The following is a 21,286-nucleotide window of genomic DNA, read 5'->3' as shown; positions in this document are numbered from 1 at the left end:
TGCTTTCACAATGTTCTAAACTTTTTTGTTTTTTGTATTCTTACCAGTATTAATGTAAAATAATTGACCTTATTTGATTATATTTTACATATCACTCATACATTTCATTCAACAATGACTCTCATAACCATTTTTATTTCTTTGCATCTTTATTCTCCACATTTCTCACGCCATATACATTACAAAATCTTCCCACTCCCAATTGTGCCAGATGTGTGCTAAGGATGGGAGAGTTAACTTTTATATAAATAAATTGTTGTGGCCCACCGCCGGCAAGCAGAGCCGGCAGCAGAGTCAGACAGTGAGGAGGTTGTGGAGGAACTTGGGCCAGTCCTGGGGGCTGGGGAAAGCTCAGACAAGGGCTCTGCGTCGGAGACAGAGAGGGAGCTAGACAGCAGCAAGGCAGAGAAACAACTGGAGCCTGTTCCCAGTGTGCGCGTGCGCAGAGCTGCCAGAAGACAAGAACAACTAAGAAAGCAGGGTCGACTTGGGAGTAAAGCCACACCTTTTTTTTTTTTTTTTAAATTTGATTTATATGCCGCCCTTCTCCGGAGACTCAGGGCGGCTTATAATGCGTTAAGCAATAGCCTTCATACTTTTGTATATTTATACAAAGTCAGCTTATTGCCCCCACAAACTGGGTTCTCATTTAACCTACCTTAGAAAGGATGGAAGGCTGAGTCAACCTTGAGCCTTGAAGGTGATTGGCCCCTCCTATAGGAAACAAAAGAGGAGCGAACGGGGAGTGGACTTTTGCAAGAAACAATTTGTTCGGTCAGTCATTTTAAGAGTGGAAAGTTCTATTCGTGACTATAAGAGACTCTGTGCCAAGTTTTGCCCTGCCCTGCATTTGGAAACTACCTTGTTTCCTCGAAAATAAGACCTCCCCGGATAATAAGCCCAATCGGGCTTTTGAGCGCATGTGCTAAAATAACTCTCCCCCCCCCTGAAAATAAGCCCTCCCCGAAAATATTTAACTGCATGCGCAGCCGGTCCCGATTTCCTCTGGTAAGAATTAGGGAGACAGAGCTGGAAATCAGGTAAGATGCCAAGAGGAGCCCCATCTTGCTCCACACGCCCCAAAATAGTAAGACCTCCTCAAAAATAAGGCCAAGCACTTATTTCGGGGTTCAAAAAAATGTAAGACAGGGTCTTATTTTCAGGGAAACACGGTAGTTATCTGGCAGCTTTCCAAGCGAAATAAGGTTTGTGTTGATAAATATTCCTCTGAAAGACTGTTTGCCATGCCTTGCTGACTGTGAATGAAAGGAATTCACAGTTGTGTAAATAAAAGGGGTTTTGCCGGGACCAAGACTCTGCTTCACGCTTTTTAAAGAAGCCTAGGTCAGAACATAAATATACAGAATATGAGCTATAGCAAGGGTCCCCAACCCCGGTCCATAGCCTGGACTGCGGCCAGGCAGTGAGGCTTTATGGCATCAGAGTAGTAGTGATGATTCATGTCACAGAGGGCCTCTTAGGTAACCAAACAAGAAGGCCTTTCCTACAGCTCTCCTTTTTGCCAAGAATTGTGCAGTCAGCAAGTGGGCAGTGGAAAAGCAATAATGAAGGCACCTCTGATCAGCTGTTCAGTGGATGGGAGAGTTGAGCAGGAGTTGCTGCCACTTTGCTGACAAAATGTCATTGGTTCTGCAATGGTGGCTACGCTGGCTTTATTCCTCCCTCAGGTAAACAGCAGCATATCTGATTGGACTGTTTTCCCCTCTCCCTGAGTATTGTGCTGACAGCACCTCTATGTTGTCTGCGCTTTTACATTCCAGAAGATGTCTGGAATATGTGTGACAATGAGAACAGGAGCAGCAGGTGGCTCAGCTGGACTGCCAGTCTGCATCCTGCTGCTGTCACATGACCTATCATACTGCGAGCAGCCATATTGCCTCAAACACCACTACTATTCGATTGGGGGGGGGGAACTAAACTGTTTTCTTTTTTCCCCAACTTCGCAGTGCTCCAGACTTTTATCTGGTGGTCCTGAAGACATGTTGCATGTAGCACCATTATTTTGTGAGCTATACTAGTTCCTTTTCGGCTTCTGGATGCAATTCAAAGTGCTGATTATCACCTATAAAGTCTTTCGTGGAATGGGGCCAAGTTATTTGTGTGTCCATCTGTCACAATTATATCTGTTCATCCTATGGAATCTGGCAGAATGGGCATGCTGTGGGATTTTTATAAGAAACAGTGTCACCTGGCAGGACCAGGAGGCATGCTTTCACTGTCACAGCATTTGCCCTAAGGAATGCTTTGCCCAAGATTTAGATGACCCTGATCCTGCTGTTCTGTTCACGGGTCTGAAAAACCTGGTTCTTCCCCCAGTATTTTAAAGCATGGAATAAGCCATCCAGAGATGAAACAACATGAATGAAATATGTGATGGTTGGCCTTGGTTATTCTGTACTGGATGCTGCGTTTTGTTTTAGCATTTGTTTTTATGCTTTCATCTAACTATATGTTGCCCAACATCTCTTTTGTAAGTGGGACAGCCATATAAATGAAAGAAATAAATATACATATTTTTTTCAGCAATTATTCTTGGGCATGCATTTTTTTTCTTATCCAGGGCCTTTTTGCTTTCAACATTCCACCAAGCCTTTATTCATTCTTTCCATCTGTGTAACTACAAACATTTCTTTTTATATATATATAAGTTTTTTATTTATTTTTATTTTATTTTATTTTACATATACATATCAATGCGTGAACAGTGTGACACCTGGGTGTCATACTTTCTAATGCAAATAAAACTAGTAGAATTAATCATAGTTATTACATTCAACCAACATATATTTCTAATAATAATACACATTTGTATTAAGTTGTAGTTTATCATTATTTAATTATTCCATGTTTTTATATATTGATCTAATGCCACTCACCATATTATTTGATCATACATAATATTACTGCCATTAAATTTCTAAGCTTCCCTCTTGTTATTGCTTTTATTTTATTAAATAAAAATGTATACTCTAATATTCCCCCTTTCTCTTATTTCTATCTCTATTCTAACTTCTAATCATGTCACCCTTTTATTAAAAGAAGTTTTCTTTCTATCCAACATCTCTCGCCCATTTTGGTGCTTTGAAATCCTGTTCATTTTTACCTGACCTCCCATATTTCACTCTTTACATCTATTTGTATTAAGATACAATCATTATTTCATTATTCAATGTTTCAATACACAACTCAATACCAATCCCAATATTATTTAGACATACAAAATTAATCTTATCGTATTCTTTACAATCATCAAATATATATATTTCTGACAGTAATACACATGTTTATATTAAAGAATATTCTTTCATTATTTAATTGCTCAGTGTTTCAATATATTATTACAATGCCAATCACAATATTATTAAAACATACTTAATAATACCATCATTCAATTTCTAATAATATTCTAATAAAACCATCATTCAATTTTATTGCTACTTTTATTCCATTATATAAAGATATGTGTATACAAATATTTCCCCCTTCTCTTATTTTTACCTAACTTCTAATCATGCCACCATTCTAAAAAAGGGAAAGAGAAAAAGAAAAGCAAATCAAAACATCAAAGGAAAAAAAGAAAATCTTTTCTTTCTAACCATCGTCTCTTGTCCGCTTCAGTACTTTAGTTGCTATGCTTTTTTTTTACTTGCCTCCCATATTCCTCTCTTAGATCTTTATTTCTGTCTGTATCTACTTCTTGACTATACAATCTAAGTATTTCTCCCATCTCTACCCTCTTCCACTGCCTAGCTTCCGAAGTATCTGCCCAAACTCCTATCTCCCGTTCAAGAGTATATTTCTGTATTTCCAATTCTCTTTCCAACTCTCTTAAAATATTTCCCCCTGGTTTAATTCAACAATCATTGTTATTTTTATTATTATCTCCTCCTTGTCTTCTTCTTTTGTTTGCAGGTTCTTTGGTTCTATCTTTTCCTCCATTCCTTCTGTTAGCTCCTCCCTTTTCTGAGCATCTTGATCTTTACTCATCATCCTTCATATAGTATTTTCCATTTTTTCCACAATCTCCTTAAATCCTTTCTCCATGATGTTCTTTGTGTTTTGGAAAATCAATTCCATCTCCTTCAAAATTCCACTAATTCCTTCCTTATGAAGTATCTTATTTTGTTTTGTTTTTTAAAATCCCACTTTTATCCAGTAGTCCAAGAACCATTTATTCAGACCTAAAATTGCCCTTCAATAAGTACACTGATCACAGTTCTTTGTATCCCATAGGAAATCAATCAGTTCCATTTAAATAGTCCCATGAGTTATCAAAAGCCTCTTTATGTCCCCTTTACAGGTTCAATCTTCTAGCATAACTTTCAGGGGTCACTTTAATTAGATAACTTCCTTGTTCTCATATTTGAATTTCCAGTAGTCACAGGGTAAATATAAGCCAGTAGATATTTTCACAATCCTTCATATAAGTATTCCCAGACTTGTATATTTTCCTTTCATCAGCAGGTGGTGCTCTCAACTTAAATTTCAATGTTGTCACTAGTCAGTCTAATTATAGTTATTTTGATCGTAATTTCAATTGTAATTCAATTATAGAAGCAGGCTAAGCCTTCCCATTACCACATCTTTTCAGTTTAAGAGTCCAAACTTCTGTTTTTTTAGAAATTTATTGTTTCCTCTCTTTAATTAAGTCTTTTCCTTCCAGTCTGGTATTTTTCTCAGAGTGCTGAATCGCCGTTTTAACAAGCAATTTTGAGCAAATAGTTCCTTGGGGTTAGGTTTTAAGTAAAAAGGAATCTTCTCCCCCAGTTCCAGCCACTGTTCACCTACTTTGCTCCAGCACCAGTCTTAGTTGTTCCTTGGTTGTCCCAGCTTCGTGGCAGCCATCTTTTGGCTGCCTCTTCTCCTCACTGTGGCTGAGGGAAAACAAACCCTGGGTCAGACAGGAGAGTTGCAACTCTCCTCGACCTCACAGGGCACCCCTCTTTGCTTCACCACCCCTACAGGGCAACTTTGGCTCCTTTCAGAGCCCATCAACGGGGAGAACTCAGTACAGGAGCACAGAGTGCTCCTCGTGATTGATCTCACCATAATGTCAACCAGAAGCCCTCATTTCTATGGCACTCTAGAGGATAAGCAACTTCAACATTGCCTTACATCCAGTTTCTATCCATTCTATTGAGATATAAAATTATTTTCTAATGCTTTTTCAAATACAGCTCATACTTCCGCTTCCTTGGTCACTGAACTTTCACTCTAGTTTCAACTTTTTTTTCCATGTCCATTTTTTTTCTCAAGATCAACACTAGAAAAATGATGTAAGCATTTTTTTTCATACATGTATCCTGCAGTCTCTTTTTTTGCATTCTCTCATCTTGCCCCCATCCCATCCATTCTTGTCACTTAACATAAAAACTTTCTCCTAAGGTCATATCCATTCCAACGTTGCACTCCTCTCCCTTCCCAAGTTGCAGTCCCAGTTCTTTTATTATCTTCATTCATTGGAAAATAACATAGAATTATCAGTAACCTATGAATTTCTATCTTCCTAAGCAAATCCATTTTCCCCTCAATAGATTTTTTTGCTAAAAATTGAAGGTAAACAGTGAAAACTGGCCAAAAATGACAATACTTAATATTTATAATAGAAACTTATGAGAAATATCAGTTGTATTGAACCAGAAGTAAAATGCACATCTTCTAGAATTCATGACATGAATCCAGTTCCTAGTGAATAAAAATATTTCCACTGACAGTTTTAGTATCACAAGTTTACCACAGACTAGTTGTATTTGTATAATAACTTCACATGTGCACATTGCACTCAACTAGCAAAAATATAGGATGCACACTAATTATTTATTGTGTTTATTTATACAAACTAATAGTATTAGTTTATACAAACTAATAAACTTGACTTTAATTAATATCACAGCTCCATTTGTTTCTGGTTCCTTTCCTTTCCAATCCTGTGATGTTCCTGTTTTGCAAAAGGATCAATTCTGAAGGGGTGCCAAACACTGAGTGTACTGGCAGCTCTAGTGACAGAGGTTACAAGGCCTCCACTTTCCAGAAGCTGGATTCCAGCTACTGTTTTTAGGATACAGCCCAGTAAAATTAAGCAAATTAGCTCTACAGTCCATGTATCCCTTAATGAAGAAGATACAGAAGAATATTTTGCATTCTTTCTTATAGTATAGACAAAGAATTATTTACCATGAATATTAAGTATTAAATATTGTTAAATAATAGCAAAGGCACTTAGACTTGTATACCACTCTATAGTGCTTTATAGCTCTCTCTGAGCAGTTTACAACATCAGCATATTGCCCCCAACAATATGGGTCCACATTTTACTGATCTTGGATGTATGGAAGGCCTAGTCAACCTTGAGCTAGTCAGGATTGAACTCAAGGCTGTGGACAGAGTTTTTAAGACTGCAAGACTGCATTCTAATCACTATGCCACCATAATCAAAATTACCCTGAATTTTATTTTCCTTTTTACTCATTTATTTGTTTCTTAAGTCAAAAAAGCTTCTGTTATTAATTTTTGTAAATGTTATTAAGATGCAATTATAGAATATTCGTTTTTTACTTTCACAAACTTAGCACCTGGAGATTGGGAAAATGTTAGTAAATTTACTCTTCTATTTTAAATAGTGTGATTTTTTTTTTTGGAATTGCATAAAATAGCTGACGTTTGCTAATTAGCTTAATTATTTATTTGCTGTCACCGTTCATATACTGCTCCATAGTATGCAACTCTACAGCAAGTTGCAAACTGCCACAGAAAATGTGTTATGTTTATATTTGTTAAATTATTTGCTCAATATCAAATAAATATCAGTGAAAAAGCATTTTCCCTTCCCTTTAGTTTTTAAAAAAGAAGTTTAAAATCAACACATTTTGACAAAAACTTTTCCCATTGTTTTAATTTATAAGTCATCAATCTTTAATAATGCAACCCTCTAAACTCTCACAATAAGCTCCACCAAACATAGTTTGATTTACTTCTAGAAAAAAATGCAGAGGATTCTGCTGCAAATTATTAATTTGTGTTAATCTCAATGTACACACTGTTAATTCAGAGATCTTAGAAAATATTCAATATAATTTGGAATAATTATTTGTAATTATTTTAAAATCTATATGCTGTCCAACATAAAAAAACTGAGGGCAGTTCACTAAAAACAAGACAAAATAAACAAAATAAACAAAAATGAAGAATATGACAAAGATGACAAAAAAAGATAGTAATCTAAAAAATGAACCCACACAATACAAGGGCTTCACTCACTTTCACCAAAGATATCCGGCGCCAAAAACCAAGAAAGATATGTGAATTACTTCTGAGCAATTTCCTTTATTTTTCCTCAACTAAAGACAAAAATCTAACTATTATTCTTTCCTAAATCTAGATTAAGGAATGTTTAAATCCTTTAAAAATAGATTTTCAAAAAACATATTTAAGTAATATTAATATACTGTAACACTGTAAAGTTTCAGTATGTTAAAAAATTTACCTGAGGATGCTTAACACTCCCTCCAACTCAAATTTTGCGGGAATACCAATAGGCCCTACAAGAATTCCTTCTTCAATATGACATAGTATCTCAAGACTTAAACTAAATTATAGTTTAGGCTTACAAAGTCCAAACAAAAGATGAGTTTAAAAGGTTGTAAGCTACTGACAGGACAGGTACACAAAGTGACCCTCTGAATCCTTTGCTTGAAACCCTGAGGCAAGCTGGTTCATTTCAGCAACTATCCCAAATGGAAATGCTTTCATTGCCCCTAAGAAAAAGTCCTGAAATGGCCGTACAAAGTCTTCAAGAAACACAGGTACCACAAGACTCTGAGCAGCAGAGCATCTTTCAAAATGGTTTGCAGAGCTGCAATAGTTTCCTTTCCATCATTGGAACATACAGCCAACAAGGATATTTAACTTTTAACTTTCATTCTTTTTTATTTAAAAAATTGTACAAATATTGACATATTTAAGTAACTTAAATTAGTATTACACACACATACACAAAAGCATAGAGAGAAGATGACACACGTGACCCAATTTTTAAGCTCTTTCTGATAAATCAAATTGAAAAGTTTGAATTAATGGGATCCATATTGATACTCAGAATATTTTGACACATGGCTTTCAGAATCACTATCCACACCAGTGGTGGGTTCCTCCCGGTTCGGCCGAGCCGGTAGCTGTGACGATATGACGTCACCGAACCTCTTTGTTCTCTCTGTTCTGGAGCTGGGCCCTCCCGTTCCCCCCCCCCCGTTATTCTTACCTTTTATTTGGCCCCGCCCCCAATTTATTGCTGCCTCCCAAGTCCCAGCTTATCGGCTAGAAGGAAAAAAACTGTTTAAACTCTTGCCGCTGGGCTTCAAAGGGCCGTCCTAAGCTGATCAGTGTTAAAAGGCAGTGTGGTGGTAGACCGGTGCCTCCAAAAACAAATGAGTAGATCGGTGCCTCCAAAAACAATTGAGTAGACCGGTACAGCTCTGCAAGCAGTTAAAAGCCTGGTAGACCAGTACCTCTGCTAAATCCTAAAGAATTGTCACATAACCATCAAGCCACGCCCACAAAATAAGCCATGCCCACAGAACCAGTAGTAAAAAATTTTAGAACCCACCCCTGATCCACACTGGTTATGGCTTACAGGAATTGTATTATTGCCTATCCCTGCTCTGAATAACATCAGCCTGAAATTCAATAGAAAGGATGAAATCCAACCTATCACTCCCCACCTGCAATAACTCATAGATTGACTAATCTTTCCTACAGGAAACATTTGAAAATACAGTTCCACATTCATTTATTCAGTTTTTTAAATATTCAGCTTTCTAAATATAATTTGGATTACATTCGGCTTTCTAAATACAATTTTATATATATTCAATTTATATCAGAGATTTCTACAAGAAACCTATGGCAATTTAATAAAGGGAACAATTTTTCTGTTTTATTGTAATATATATATTATAAATATAATTATGAAATGTCTGATTCCACTAAATATAAGCACTGTTTTTTTAAAAAAAGATTAGATTCAGTTCAGTAGAAGTGAGATACTTCTATTAAATCAGGAAAGACCAACATTGCTAAGATTAGATATATTGGGGGTTTTGTTGTTGTTTGATAGTTTGCTACATTTTACCTGATATGCATTTACTTGATATACATTTGTTATAATTGAAATAAGGTATATTCTCTTTGGGATTTCTTAGGAATTCTGTTTTATATGATATAAACCTACCTTTTTATCATATACATCTTGCCAATTTATTCCAACAAAGAAGCTGTGTCGCATAATTTCTTTAGCATCATCTGGTCCTCCACCAAGACTAGTGGGGGGAGAGTATAAACAATACAGTTCTTATTAGTAAAAAAAGAAAAGAGAGGGGGGAAAGTATACAGAGACCATGTGATCACTAAAAAAATTAAAATTATTCCATGAAATAATTTAAGATTGAATAAGTAAGCCATTTAATAATTAAAAATACAACTTTCAAGTTGGGGAAATTGTTTTTAAAAATTAACAATGCATATCTAATTATATGCCTTCCTTAATACAATTTGGAGCTCATGTACTTTCACTTGCAGTTATTAAAACTTTCTATCCAAATTAATTGGATTGAAAATACAGAATGCTCATACAGATTTTAATCTTAAAGCAAAAAAAATTCCTAGAATATGTAAAGTGAATTTTGTGTGAGACAAAAGCACATTAGAAAGAGTTATCTGCATTTTGTGTTCCTTTTACTTCAGCTCTGGGGCCCACATATGTGGTAGAGCCAATCTGTTGGTATTATGATGTTTGGATCCTATGTCTTTTTATTCTATATTATTTGTTTCATTTTTTTGTAAATCACTCAGCATCATGTATGTGAGATTGGCAGCTATCAATCAATCAAATAAATAATGTCTGAAAATGTTATAAGATAAAAGAGACAATCCAGGAAACTAAGATCCCAGTAAGTATACCTTAGTCTCTATCACTAACACTGCTTATCAGTACAACTTGAACAAATTTTCAATCTTGAGAAAGTGATATTTTACTGTGGTTTTGGTATAACTTTCTTGTTTTGTTTCTAAAAGTCACTACCATGCTTTCTGATTTTGTTAAAATAAACTACTGCTTCTATTCTTTTTTTCAGTTTTCTATATATTTTTAAATAATGTTATACTTTTGTAATGTTACATTACATTTTTCCTGCTTCCATTTCAAAATGACCAAACTTATTCACAATTAACTTTTTTGTTTTTTTGTCCTTTATGCAATAAGACTATCTTGCTTACCTAAGTACTGTAAATATTCTCATTAGGCCATAAACATATTTAGCTATAGCTCCCTTCTAATTCTTTTAATGTAAGGCTTTTCAAATGTTTTTGTGTCTGTGTGTGTTCTTTTATCTCTTTCACATTTACTACACCTTTTTCTTTGAATGTAGTTTGTATTATATATGTAAAATCATTTCATAAAATCTATTTAAAATTATATATTTTGAGTATTTTTATGCTACTTTAATCTGCAAAGAGGAACAAGGTGAGCATATAATGAGCAATGCATCACAAAGTTGCAATGCAAACTTCTCTCCTTGTATCATGGCATCATAAAGCATGTTTCATCATATTAATGATGATTAGGGTTATGGCTTCAATTATGTACCGTATTTTTCGGCGTATAAGACACACCTTAGTTTTGGGGGAGGAAAATAGGGGGAAAAATCCTGCCACCAGGTATTCTCTGGCTAGCGTCCTTAGTCTGATCGCTTCAGCGCATTAGTTTGCTAGTTTTGAGCATGCGTTGGAGATAAAAAACAGCTTCTAAAGCACAGCTGATCATCAGAGAGAGAAGCAATGAGAAAAGCAGGCGAAGTGCGGAAGATCGCTTCACTCGCTAGCACTAGCATGTTAGGGTTGGAAAAAAGCTTCGGAAAAGCTACATTTAGAGTATAAGACGCCCCCAAATTTTCAGCCTCTTTTTGGGGAGGGGGGGAAGTGTGTCTTATACTCCGAAAAATACGGTAATTATTAAGTGGCATACAGCAAAATAAAAAACAATTATATTGTGTTCTTATGTATATAAATAAAAATGTATAAATAAAAATATAGGTGTCTGTGACTGTTTTCCAAGGAATATGAATAAAATGTAGTAACTATTGCCTTTGCTTCTTTGCAACTATTAGAGATATGCCTTTTCCTGAGATCATTGCTGTCAAACCAAGGAAAAGGCAAGTTTACAGAATTACAGAGAGGTGCTATGCTATACCCTCACATTCCATAGTACTTCTGTCTATTAACAGCAGTTTATCTTATCAATTCAAATAAGACAATTGAATTTACAAGGAGAGGAAGAGTGTCCAAATAGAGTTGCAACACAACACAAGTTTTTTCTCCTAAATACCTAAATTACTTATAGGAAGTAATTTGATAAGGGCTGAGCCATTATTTTCTCTGAGACTTTACAGCAGTTTACAATTTGTTTCAGGAAAATTTGGGCAACTTTTATGCTTCATCATTGAATTCTCAATCCAAAAACATTAATACATCTTTTTTGAGAGCCAACAACAGACCTACAATTTCAATAATTGTATCCCATTATTTGCAGTGATCCCAAAGAATATTATTACCAACTAATCACCTTTTAGACCTGATTTATTGTATTTAAAAATGTAACGTATAATTCAAATACTGGAAAGTCCAGTACTGACTAACTAAGCACCATTTTAGTTCTTAGGATAATTTTACCTCTTTAGTTATAAACTTTGCCGCTTCTGATCCTATAAAAAGTCAATATAGTTGAGTAAAATATAGTTCAATAGAGAGATATTATCAGTTAATTCCTGTTCACTGTGAGGAAAAGGGCATCATGTTGCTTAAACAGGAATTTTCTAAAAAACAATTCTCATTTCATTCTTTTTCATTCCCTTGTATATTTTAATACCAAAATATATATGTTATACTTTAATCTTACCGTTTATTTGGATCTTTTATTAAGAGACCCGAAAGCAATGATTTTGCATCAGATGAGAGAGTTCGAGGAAATTTTATATCTTCCATTAGAATGAGTTCAAAAAGTTTTTCATGATCCTGGTTGTAGAATGGCAATCTGCCACACATCATTTCATACATAACAACTCCAAGGCCCCACCAATCCACTGCACGACCATAATCATTGTCTTCCAAAACCTAAAATAGCAATATCAAGGTATTAACACTTAGACAAATATATTTACGTGACAGATTACTTCTGAAATAATTACCCTTTAAAAGAGAGTGTTATCATAATTTTCTAAGGAAAAGGAAAGTGTTATATTTAGTCTTTGTTTAAACAAGGCAACACCTTCATTTCAAGGTCATTACCTTTCTAGGTAAACACAGATGTACATGATTTAAAAGCTAACTTTTGAGCATCTGTTTTAGAAGTATCAATTATGTGCCTTGAGCTCGGCACCCACTCGGAGAGTGGGCAGCATAGAAATATGTATAATAAATAAATAAATAATAAATCTATTAAAATCAAGGATTCAATTCAGTGTAGTGGAGCACAGTCCTGGTCATAAGGTATTTCATTTTTCGTCTTCCACTACAGAAGCACTGATGTGGTTGCAATAGTTCTGGAGATACCGCAGGGAGTACAGTATCTTCTGCTCGCTATGCTATGGCATTGTTCTAACAAAAATTAATGCTCCGAGGCAGTGTTTCTCAAACTTGGAAACTTTTAAGCTCTGTGTAGACTTCTACTCCTAGAATTCTTCAGCCAGCATGCTGGCTGAGGGATTTAGGGAATTGGGGACCACACAGTTTAAGTTGCTAAGATTAAGAAACACTGCTCTAAAGATTGAACAACATATAAGACATAAACTTGGTTTATTGTTTGCCATTCAATTAACAGTGGAATGCAGTATATAGAGCATTATTTTCTATTATTCATCAAAACAATGATGTGAGGAAGCTTGGAGAGTGATTGGACAAAGCCATCCACTGAACTTCCTTGGCCAAGGGTAGACTATAAACAGGTTATCCAATAGCTTAACCACATGACATTATTTTTTTTAATGATTATGGTCAGTTGAATCATCAGCCAGATGTTTAGACTGAATCTGGCATTTTTATCCACCTATCGAGTTCTTCCGAAGCATCTGGGATAGAGAAATGTTGATATTTGTTAAAGGTATCATTACAGGATGTAAACTATACAAGTAAAGTAGCATTCTATAATTGAATGATGGTAATTCTGTCAATGTCAAAAGTCTTCAAGCAGTATGCCAGATTTTGGGGGTTGCACCCAAAGCACCTTTTCCTACTGATACTAACTTTGTTCTCTTCTGCCACTGCTGTTTTACTTCTATTTGCAGGTCTTTGTATTTTGTGATTTTTCTCCAATTCCTTCTCTTCTATTCTGCTGTCTTCAGGTACTGCAACATCCACTATCCAGACATTTTTGTCTTTCTTATCAATAATTGTTAACTCTTGAGTGTTATGTAGCAGGTGCTTATGGTCGGTTGCACATTCAGGCAGACGTTTAGGCTGGATTTGGCCTTTTTGTCCATCTATTGAGTCCTTTCCAAACCCCTGGGATAGATAAATGTTGTTATTTAATAATATTAAATATATTGTTGCAGGATGTAAGCTATATCAAGTAAAATAGCTTTTTGCAATTGACTGGTAATGATTCTGTCAATGCTGATAGTGTTCGAGTGGTGCTCCAGATGTCTTGGCATTCTATTCAAGGCTAAATTTATTTAATTTTATTTAATACCAATTTTGTTTTCTTTTGCCAAAGTATTGCAATTTCCACTATCTAGACTGCTTTTAAATCTTTCTTATCAATAATTATTAAGTCTGGGGTGTTATGTGGCAGATGCTTGTCTATTTGAATTCTAAAATCCCAGGGCACTTTAGCTTCTTCGTTTTCTATTATTTTGTTTTGTGGTCTCACTAGTTCTTGCTTGCAGACAAGTGGTATTTCTTGCAGATATTCCAATGCATCATTATTGATACTTTGTAATGCCATTGTTGTTGTTGCTCTTGTTATTATAGTTAGGACTGCTGGAACAAAGAAAATATTCCTATATTTTTTTCCCAGTACCATATAATATGATAAAATTGTATACATCATTGTATAAGAACTCCTTTCATTGTAAAGATACACCTGTAAATTTATTTAATGGCATTAAGATGAAAAAGAGAAGTATTTCTTCATATAAAGAGATTATGCCTATAAAATTGAATCAAGTCCTACATCTATCTAAATAAATGGTGTACTAGCATGTATACCAATTACATTTAGGAAGAGTTTACTTATATAGAAATAAAAGCAGTATTTTAGGGCTTTATTGCTTGTTTGAATAATCAATGTGATAAAGTTCTACTTTTCAATGATGAAAAGACTAGACAGTAATGCAGAACCACTGTTGTGCATTAAATTATACCTGACCAGTAAGTCACTAGCACCTATCAGTTAGTGCACAGGTGTCAAACTCGCAGCATCACATTGCCATCACGTGATGTATCATGATATTTTTTCCCTTTGCGGAGCTGGGGTGGGCGTGGCCTGCTCATGACGCATCTAGCCCATGGGTCGTCAGTTTGACACCCCTGAGATAGTGTATTAACACTATATAAACTATCTTGGGACTATTACATTTAATTGACACTAAATTGATTAAATAAAATTTAATTAATCATATAAAAATGACTTAAACTATTTCAGTTTATACATGAATAAAAATGTTAGAGTGATAAAAAGTAAACTTTGTTATTGTTACATAACTCACATATCTATTGTAACATATTTAGAATGGGGGTTCCCTTTTGCATTAAAAGCAGGAAAAGTATATGTGGCAAAATATGAAGTTTCTGAAGCTTCTTTTTTTAAATATACATAATAAAACCTAATATTTACTTTAGAGGCACCACCAATAAAATATCTAGTGAAACAGATCTAGAAACTTTTGAATAATTAAGAGAAAACATGACATTTCAATTCAACTTTACCATAGCAAGGTGGGATTTATCAGTTGTTACAATAAAAATATTTCCTATATATTAGGATACTTCAATATATTTCAAAGATTTAAAAAAAATAGCTTACAAAAATCATGGTTTCCAGTTATTACATTATTTGATTGCCTTAATTTAAAACATGATTTTACTCTCATAACTTCTTGCAACAGAAATAACTATTTTAAATGCAGTTTAATTTGTTTTCAAGACAAATTAAACTACAACATCATGTTTCTCTTTTCCAAATTATTCATCTTGACTGTTTACTATGAATGTTATGTTTCATATCACTGAGTCTCAGTGAGCTTATTTTGGACAGTGTTAAATCACAACTGAGAAACAGTTTGTTGTGGTGGTTAAGGCACCAGGAAACCGTGAGTTCTAGACCTGCCTTAGGCACAAAGCTGGCTGACTGACTTTGAGCCAGTCACTTTCATTCAGCCTCAGGAAGGAAATAATGGCAAACCTCTTCTGAAAAAACCTGGCCAAGAAAACTAAAAGGACTTGTCCAGGCCATCTCCAAGAACAGAACATGATTCCAGAATGAACGCACAAACTTGAGCTCAAGCATAATTTTACTTCTGATGGGGGAAACAAGTTCTGAAGCTTTTATTTCCACTGTAAACAATCCTAACGCAGACAATACAGCAGACATATGGATTAAAATGCACTGTTTTGAAATGTGACTGTATCCCAAGTCTCCAAATTGCAACTAGCAACTGTTGAATTAACTTTGGGACATTACTAATAGCATGTATCATAGCATTTTAGGATTATATACTGTCCCATAGCATTTTACAGAACTCTCTGGGAGGTTTACAATGTCGAAGCATTATTTGAATATTGCCCCCAAAAATCTGGATCCTCATTATACCAATCTGGAAGGCTAGAAGGTTGAGTTAACCCTGAGCCCAGTCAACATCCAAGGCTATGAGCAGTTTGCCTGCTATCCTGCACTTGTAATTACTGCCCCACCAGGACTCTAGTGAAACTGACCCGTCAAAATATTCTTGGGGAGAAGGTATATGTGTCTTTCTATCTATCCATCCTTTATTTTTTTACTTTAATAAAGCATTATTGTTAAAATGCTTCATGTTATTTATTAGGGATGTTTTTTTATTTTATCCATGTTTTAAAATAAATTTCTCTGATTGATCACTGACTACATTACACAGCCTTGACTACTATTTAAAAAAATATCAAGGGAGGAGGTGAACTCCTTTCATTGGTTGTGCTCAAGTAGAGGCTGGCAGCCATCTGTCAGACATGCTTAATTTAGAGTCCTATGCTGAGCAGGAGACAGGACTTGATTGCCTAAATGGCCCTTTCCAATTATGCAAAAAAACCTTTTCATAATGGACATAGGCTGTTTCAAAAATTTTATGAGATTACTAAGAGAACATGAATAGTTTTATGCACATATTTAAACAAAAAACTGGGTAGCGATTTTAAATCCAGCTTTGAAGTATTATAAAAACTATACTTCAGGAAAACTGAAAATAAAAATTACTTACTTTCTGAGGGATTCCCCCCATTCCAGCTAAATATTATTTTATGGCACAATGATATGAAAATATACTCAAAAGTTAATTGTTACTAAGTAATGAGTTTTTACTTTCAAGAATGTTTGCATATAAGTCCATTCTTTTATGTCAGGTTTTAATAAGAATAAGATAGAATATTGACAGTGAAACTCATTTAATCAAAATTACCATAATATGAAAACAATTACCAATCAATTGTTCTGTAGATTCTTACTTGGCATTCAAATAATTTTTATTTTTACACTATTACAAAAGTACATTTTCTGGGATTCCAAAACCACCTTATTCAACCTTCCCCATCTGTCACCATCTGCTTCTTTTTAGCATGTACTTTTTGTGTGATCACATAAGCATGTGAAAAATAACTAATATTCATATGATTATCTGTTCATGCATTTGAGGACTGGACATAATGAAGCTGAAATGCCAAAAATGTACTTAACACTTCAAGTGTTGTTGTATCTTTATGTGAGCAACATTTTGTTTAAAATTGTTGTACATTTAGAGGGATGAATAAATAATGCTAATTCAAAAGAAATGCAGCCACTGCAAGAAAACAGCACAATAGTTTACTACACTTTCAATGTAAATAAGGTTTTGTTTTATAGCGCTCGCAGAGTTCTGTGATAGAATCACAGGTGAAATTCAGTGGGTTCTCACCAGTTTGCCAGAACCCTTAGTAAATTGCTTAGGCAGTTCAGAGAACCGGTTAAAAATAAAGTGCAAGAGAGGGGTTTTTTTCTCTCTCTCTCCCTTCAGTTAATAGCTCCACTTAACAGTTGTAGCTGGAATGCAGTCGATACACACTGAATCAAGTCAATAAACAACAGAAACTGACAGGATTAGGGCAGGGAAACCCATCAATCACCCATCTAGGGATGGGATTAACCTCTTCCCTTCAGGAAGTACAAGATTACAAACATTTTCATTATAAAGAGTATTAAGTAACATTTCTGTGATCAGCTGATACTCCTTGGAATTTCCCAACACCTTTTATAGCTGCTGCAGTGTTGCCTTCTTCTTGTTTCTTCCTGGGGGAAAAGATACAGGAGGGGACAAAGATGTAGTTTGATCATACAGGCCTTGAATTTAATGCATGTGTGGTCCAGCCAGCTGTATTGCTTCTGCTGTGAAGCACCCAATTTAGAACATAGAGAACATAGAATAATAGAGTTGGAAGGGTTAATGGTTTTTGGCAGCACGCCCAGGCTTTTGATTAGCCTGAGCAGCTGCTCTTAGTTTCCTTCTCAGCTGCTGTTTGCTTTGGGGTTGACTTTTTTTAAAAAAGTGGAATGACTGTTTTAAGTTTTCTGCATTGTTTTAGTGGTTCCTGGCACTGTCCTTTTGAGGTGTACTTCCCTCACTCTTTTTGAAAGCCTCTAGTGATGGCCATTGGTTGATTGGTCTCACCCTTAGGAAATTTATCCTTAGTCCTAGGTTGCTTCTCTCTTTGGTTAGTTTCTATCCATTGTTTCTTATTGTGCCTTTTGGTGCTTTGGAAAATAGATTGTCTCCCTCATTTTTGTAGGAGCCCCTCAAATTTCCTGACAAAACAATTAATCAGTGGAACAACTTGCCTCCAAGTTGTAAATGCTCCAACACTGGAAGTTTTTAAGAAGAGATTAGATAACCATTTGTCTGAAGTGATGTAGGGTTTCCTGCCTAAGCAGGGGGTTGGACTAGAAGACCTCCAAGGTCCTTTCCAACTCTGTTATTCTATTCTATTTTAAATATTGGAACAGTGCTATTTTATTTGAGTTGGACTAAGGAGAAATTTCCTATGGGTGAGATCAATCAAGTTGGCCATGCCCACCCAGTTACATGATCCATTTCCTACAGAAAACAATAGGAGCCATAAAACCTGAATAGGTGTGGCTGGGGTGTGTGTGTCATGTGACTGGGTGGCAGTGACATTGAGTTGGCCATGCCCAGCCACTCACATGACCGCCCAGCCACGTCCAGCCACTCATATGCCCACCAAGCCACGCCCGCAGAACCGGTAATAAAAAAAATTGAATTTCACCACTGGATAGAACAGAAATTCTATAATTGCCTAGCTCAGCAATGAAGATTCATTAGGAAATACCAAATTATTACTAATTTTGACATGCAAGAAGAAATACAATAGCTCAGCTGGGGAAACTTCTAGGAAAGAAATGGTGAACTGAAGATGGTTCTGCTAAAAGTGGATCCAACAACCATTATGATTAGATAATGGTGATAAACTGGGAGAGGTTAATAACAAGAGAGAAATTTTTCAAGGAGACTCACTCTGCAAGAAGATTGCACAGATTGACTACAAAGAACAGCATGGCAAAGTAACAATAATAGAGCATTGGAATATCTGCAATAAATACCATGTGCCTGCAAGCAAGAACTAGAGGAATCCTAAAGAGACAAAGTACAAAGTAATAGAAACTGAAGAAGCTAAAATGCTCGGGGATTTTAGAATTCAAACAGGCTGCCACATAACACCCCAGACTTAACAATTCTTGATAAGAAAGAAAAAAAAATCTGGATAGTGGAGATTGCAATACCTGTAGAAAGCAGAATAGTAGAGAAAGAACTGAGAAAATCACAAAATATGAATATCTGCAAACAGAAGTAGAATGTCTACTAGTATTAAGTATCTGGGGGTGCTGATAATTAATAATCTGAATTGGTCTCTCCACATGTCATCCTTAGTGATGTGTGCAAACCAGTGTCTGCATTTCCTGTGTCGGATGAGGAGAGCAGATCTTTCGCCTTCTGTCCTGGCCACTTTTTACAGAGGTATTTATAGTTCTATGGACTAGAGGGGGTGCCTACCTAATTTCCACTTTGAATACCACTTCCAGAAGAACAGTTTCAAAATGAAGGAAGCAGAAATATAGCTCCCAAAATTCTAACAGGCACTATTAGACCTGGATATGGCCTATCAGAAAACTTATATTTTTCCTTCCATTTTTCTCCACCATGTTTTAGAACATGCTGCTTATTTAACCATCTCATAGAGATCTGTACTCCCCAGTGTCCTGAAGCAGACATGGATCTTAGACAAAGTTATTAGCAGGTATCATTAAGAAACTGGTACTAAAACACAATTAAGAGTTGGGCTACAGAAAGAGGAAGTATGTAAAAAATGATTCTGAAGTTAGACTGCAACCCCAAGATAGTGGCAGATACCTAAAATGCCTTGTCCTCTCACAAGCCCCTAAGAGAAGATGATCTCTTCTATTAAACTACCTGCTTTATAAATGTTGATGTTTTTTTTCTCACATATAAGGAGTATCTTTTTCTCAAATACAATGAGTAGGTGGAACATTACTATCATACTTGACATATTTACAAAAATGGAATTCTAGAGTCACAGGTCCAAAAGTCAAGCAGAATGGATATCATTTGTATCACTTTTAAAGATGTGGACTAATCATCCAAAATGTCATGTAGAATTGCATGAAGTAATTTTGTGCAGTTTAAAGCTATGGAAATCTAAGAACAGAACAAGTGTTTCAAAAAGATGGATAATGTCCCCAATGCTGCTATAATTCTACAGGTAAAAGAAAACTAAGAAGGAATATAGATGTAAGGAAAGAATCTGCTAAGGCTAGAAAGAGCTTGAAAACAGACAAAAGTGTTATTGAAACACAACAGAGGTCTCCTCCACATCTTAGATTTTATTTTGAAAGATTGGTAAAGGACCTTCCTTTCACACCTTCCCCCCACATTTGACTCATTACAGTTTGCCTACCAGAAGAACCGCTTTATAGATGATGCCCTTTCCTATGTGCTTCATCTTAGTTTGACACACCTGGAGGAGAAGCATACTCATGTGTGAATGCTGTTTATTAATTTTAGTTCGGCATTCAACACTGTCAATTCTCAGCATTTGGTGAACAAACTGGGCCTATTAGGTTTTAATACTCTTTTATGTAATAGGATACTGGATTTCCTTATTGATAGGCCCCCAATTAGTGCGAGTTGGGAGAAAAGTTTCCAACTCCATCTCCTTGAGTACAGGTTCCCCACCGGGCTATGTCTTGAGTCCGCTACTGTTCACCTTGGTGACCCATGACTGCTACAAATCACATTGTGAAGTATGTGGCAGTGGTGGGTCTTATCCAGGACGACAATGAAGATGCATATAGGGAAGAGGTGAAGGCTCTGGTGAACTGATGCAATAAAAGTAACCTGGTTCTAAATGTTAATCAAACAAAGGAGATCATCATAGATTTTAGAAAGAGCCGGCACGCTCAGTACCAAGGATGCAGCTGTAGAGATGGTCAACAGTATTAAGTATCTGAGGGGGTGCAGATAACTAACAGACTAAATTGGTCTTGCCACACGTCCTTATTGAACCGTGAAAACCAGGGTCTGGATTTCCTGCGGATGAGGAGAGCACAACTTTCTCCTGTCCTGGCCACTTTTTACAGAGGCACGATTGAGAGGGTTTTAACAAACAGCATCACTGTTTGGTTTGGTGGTTGCAGTGCCTCAGAGAGAAATAACTTTGTGTTTATTTATTTTGTCATGTTTATGTAATATATATTAGAGGTGGAGATCCTTTGAAAGCTGTATGCCGATTACTGTACATTCAAAGTGACAGTAAAGTTATTATAAATTCTGAAAAAAAAGTCAAGGAAAATAATAGCAATAAATGCATTACCATATAAGGAAAGGAGAAAGACACATAAAATGTAAACCCTGGAACTATTATATAGAAAAAGGCTTAATTATAATGATGCAGTTGAACTTCAATA

General features: G+C 35.6%; 1 protein-coding gene across 1 annotated transcript in view; it reads right to left on the bottom strand.

Annotated features, from left to right (window-relative positions):
* Positions 1-21,286, bottom strand: part of AKT3 (AKT serine/threonine kinase 3) — a 174,004-nt gene that overhangs the window by 6,295 nt on the left and 146,423 nt on the right. Inside the window, exons 11-12 of the mRNA XM_070950561.1 lie at positions 11,969-12,183; positions 9,248-9,335 (exon numbers count right to left, since the gene is read on the bottom strand). Coding sequence (XP_070806662.1) covers positions 9,248-9,335; positions 11,969-12,183 — 303 coding nt within the window. The remainder of the gene's footprint in view (positions 1-9,247; positions 9,336-11,968; positions 12,184-21,286) is intronic.

This window comes from Pituophis catenifer, unplaced genomic scaffold (assembly GCF_029215685.1).
Source record: "Pituophis catenifer annectens isolate HBS135680 unplaced genomic scaffold, rPitCat1.0.hap2 SCAF_1, whole genome shotgun sequence".
Lineage (NCBI taxonomy): Eukaryota > Metazoa > Chordata > Lepidosauria > Squamata > Colubridae > Pituophis > Pituophis catenifer.
The sequence above is the reverse complement of the archived record's forward strand: the minus strand, read 5'-3'. Positions and strand labels throughout refer to the sequence as shown.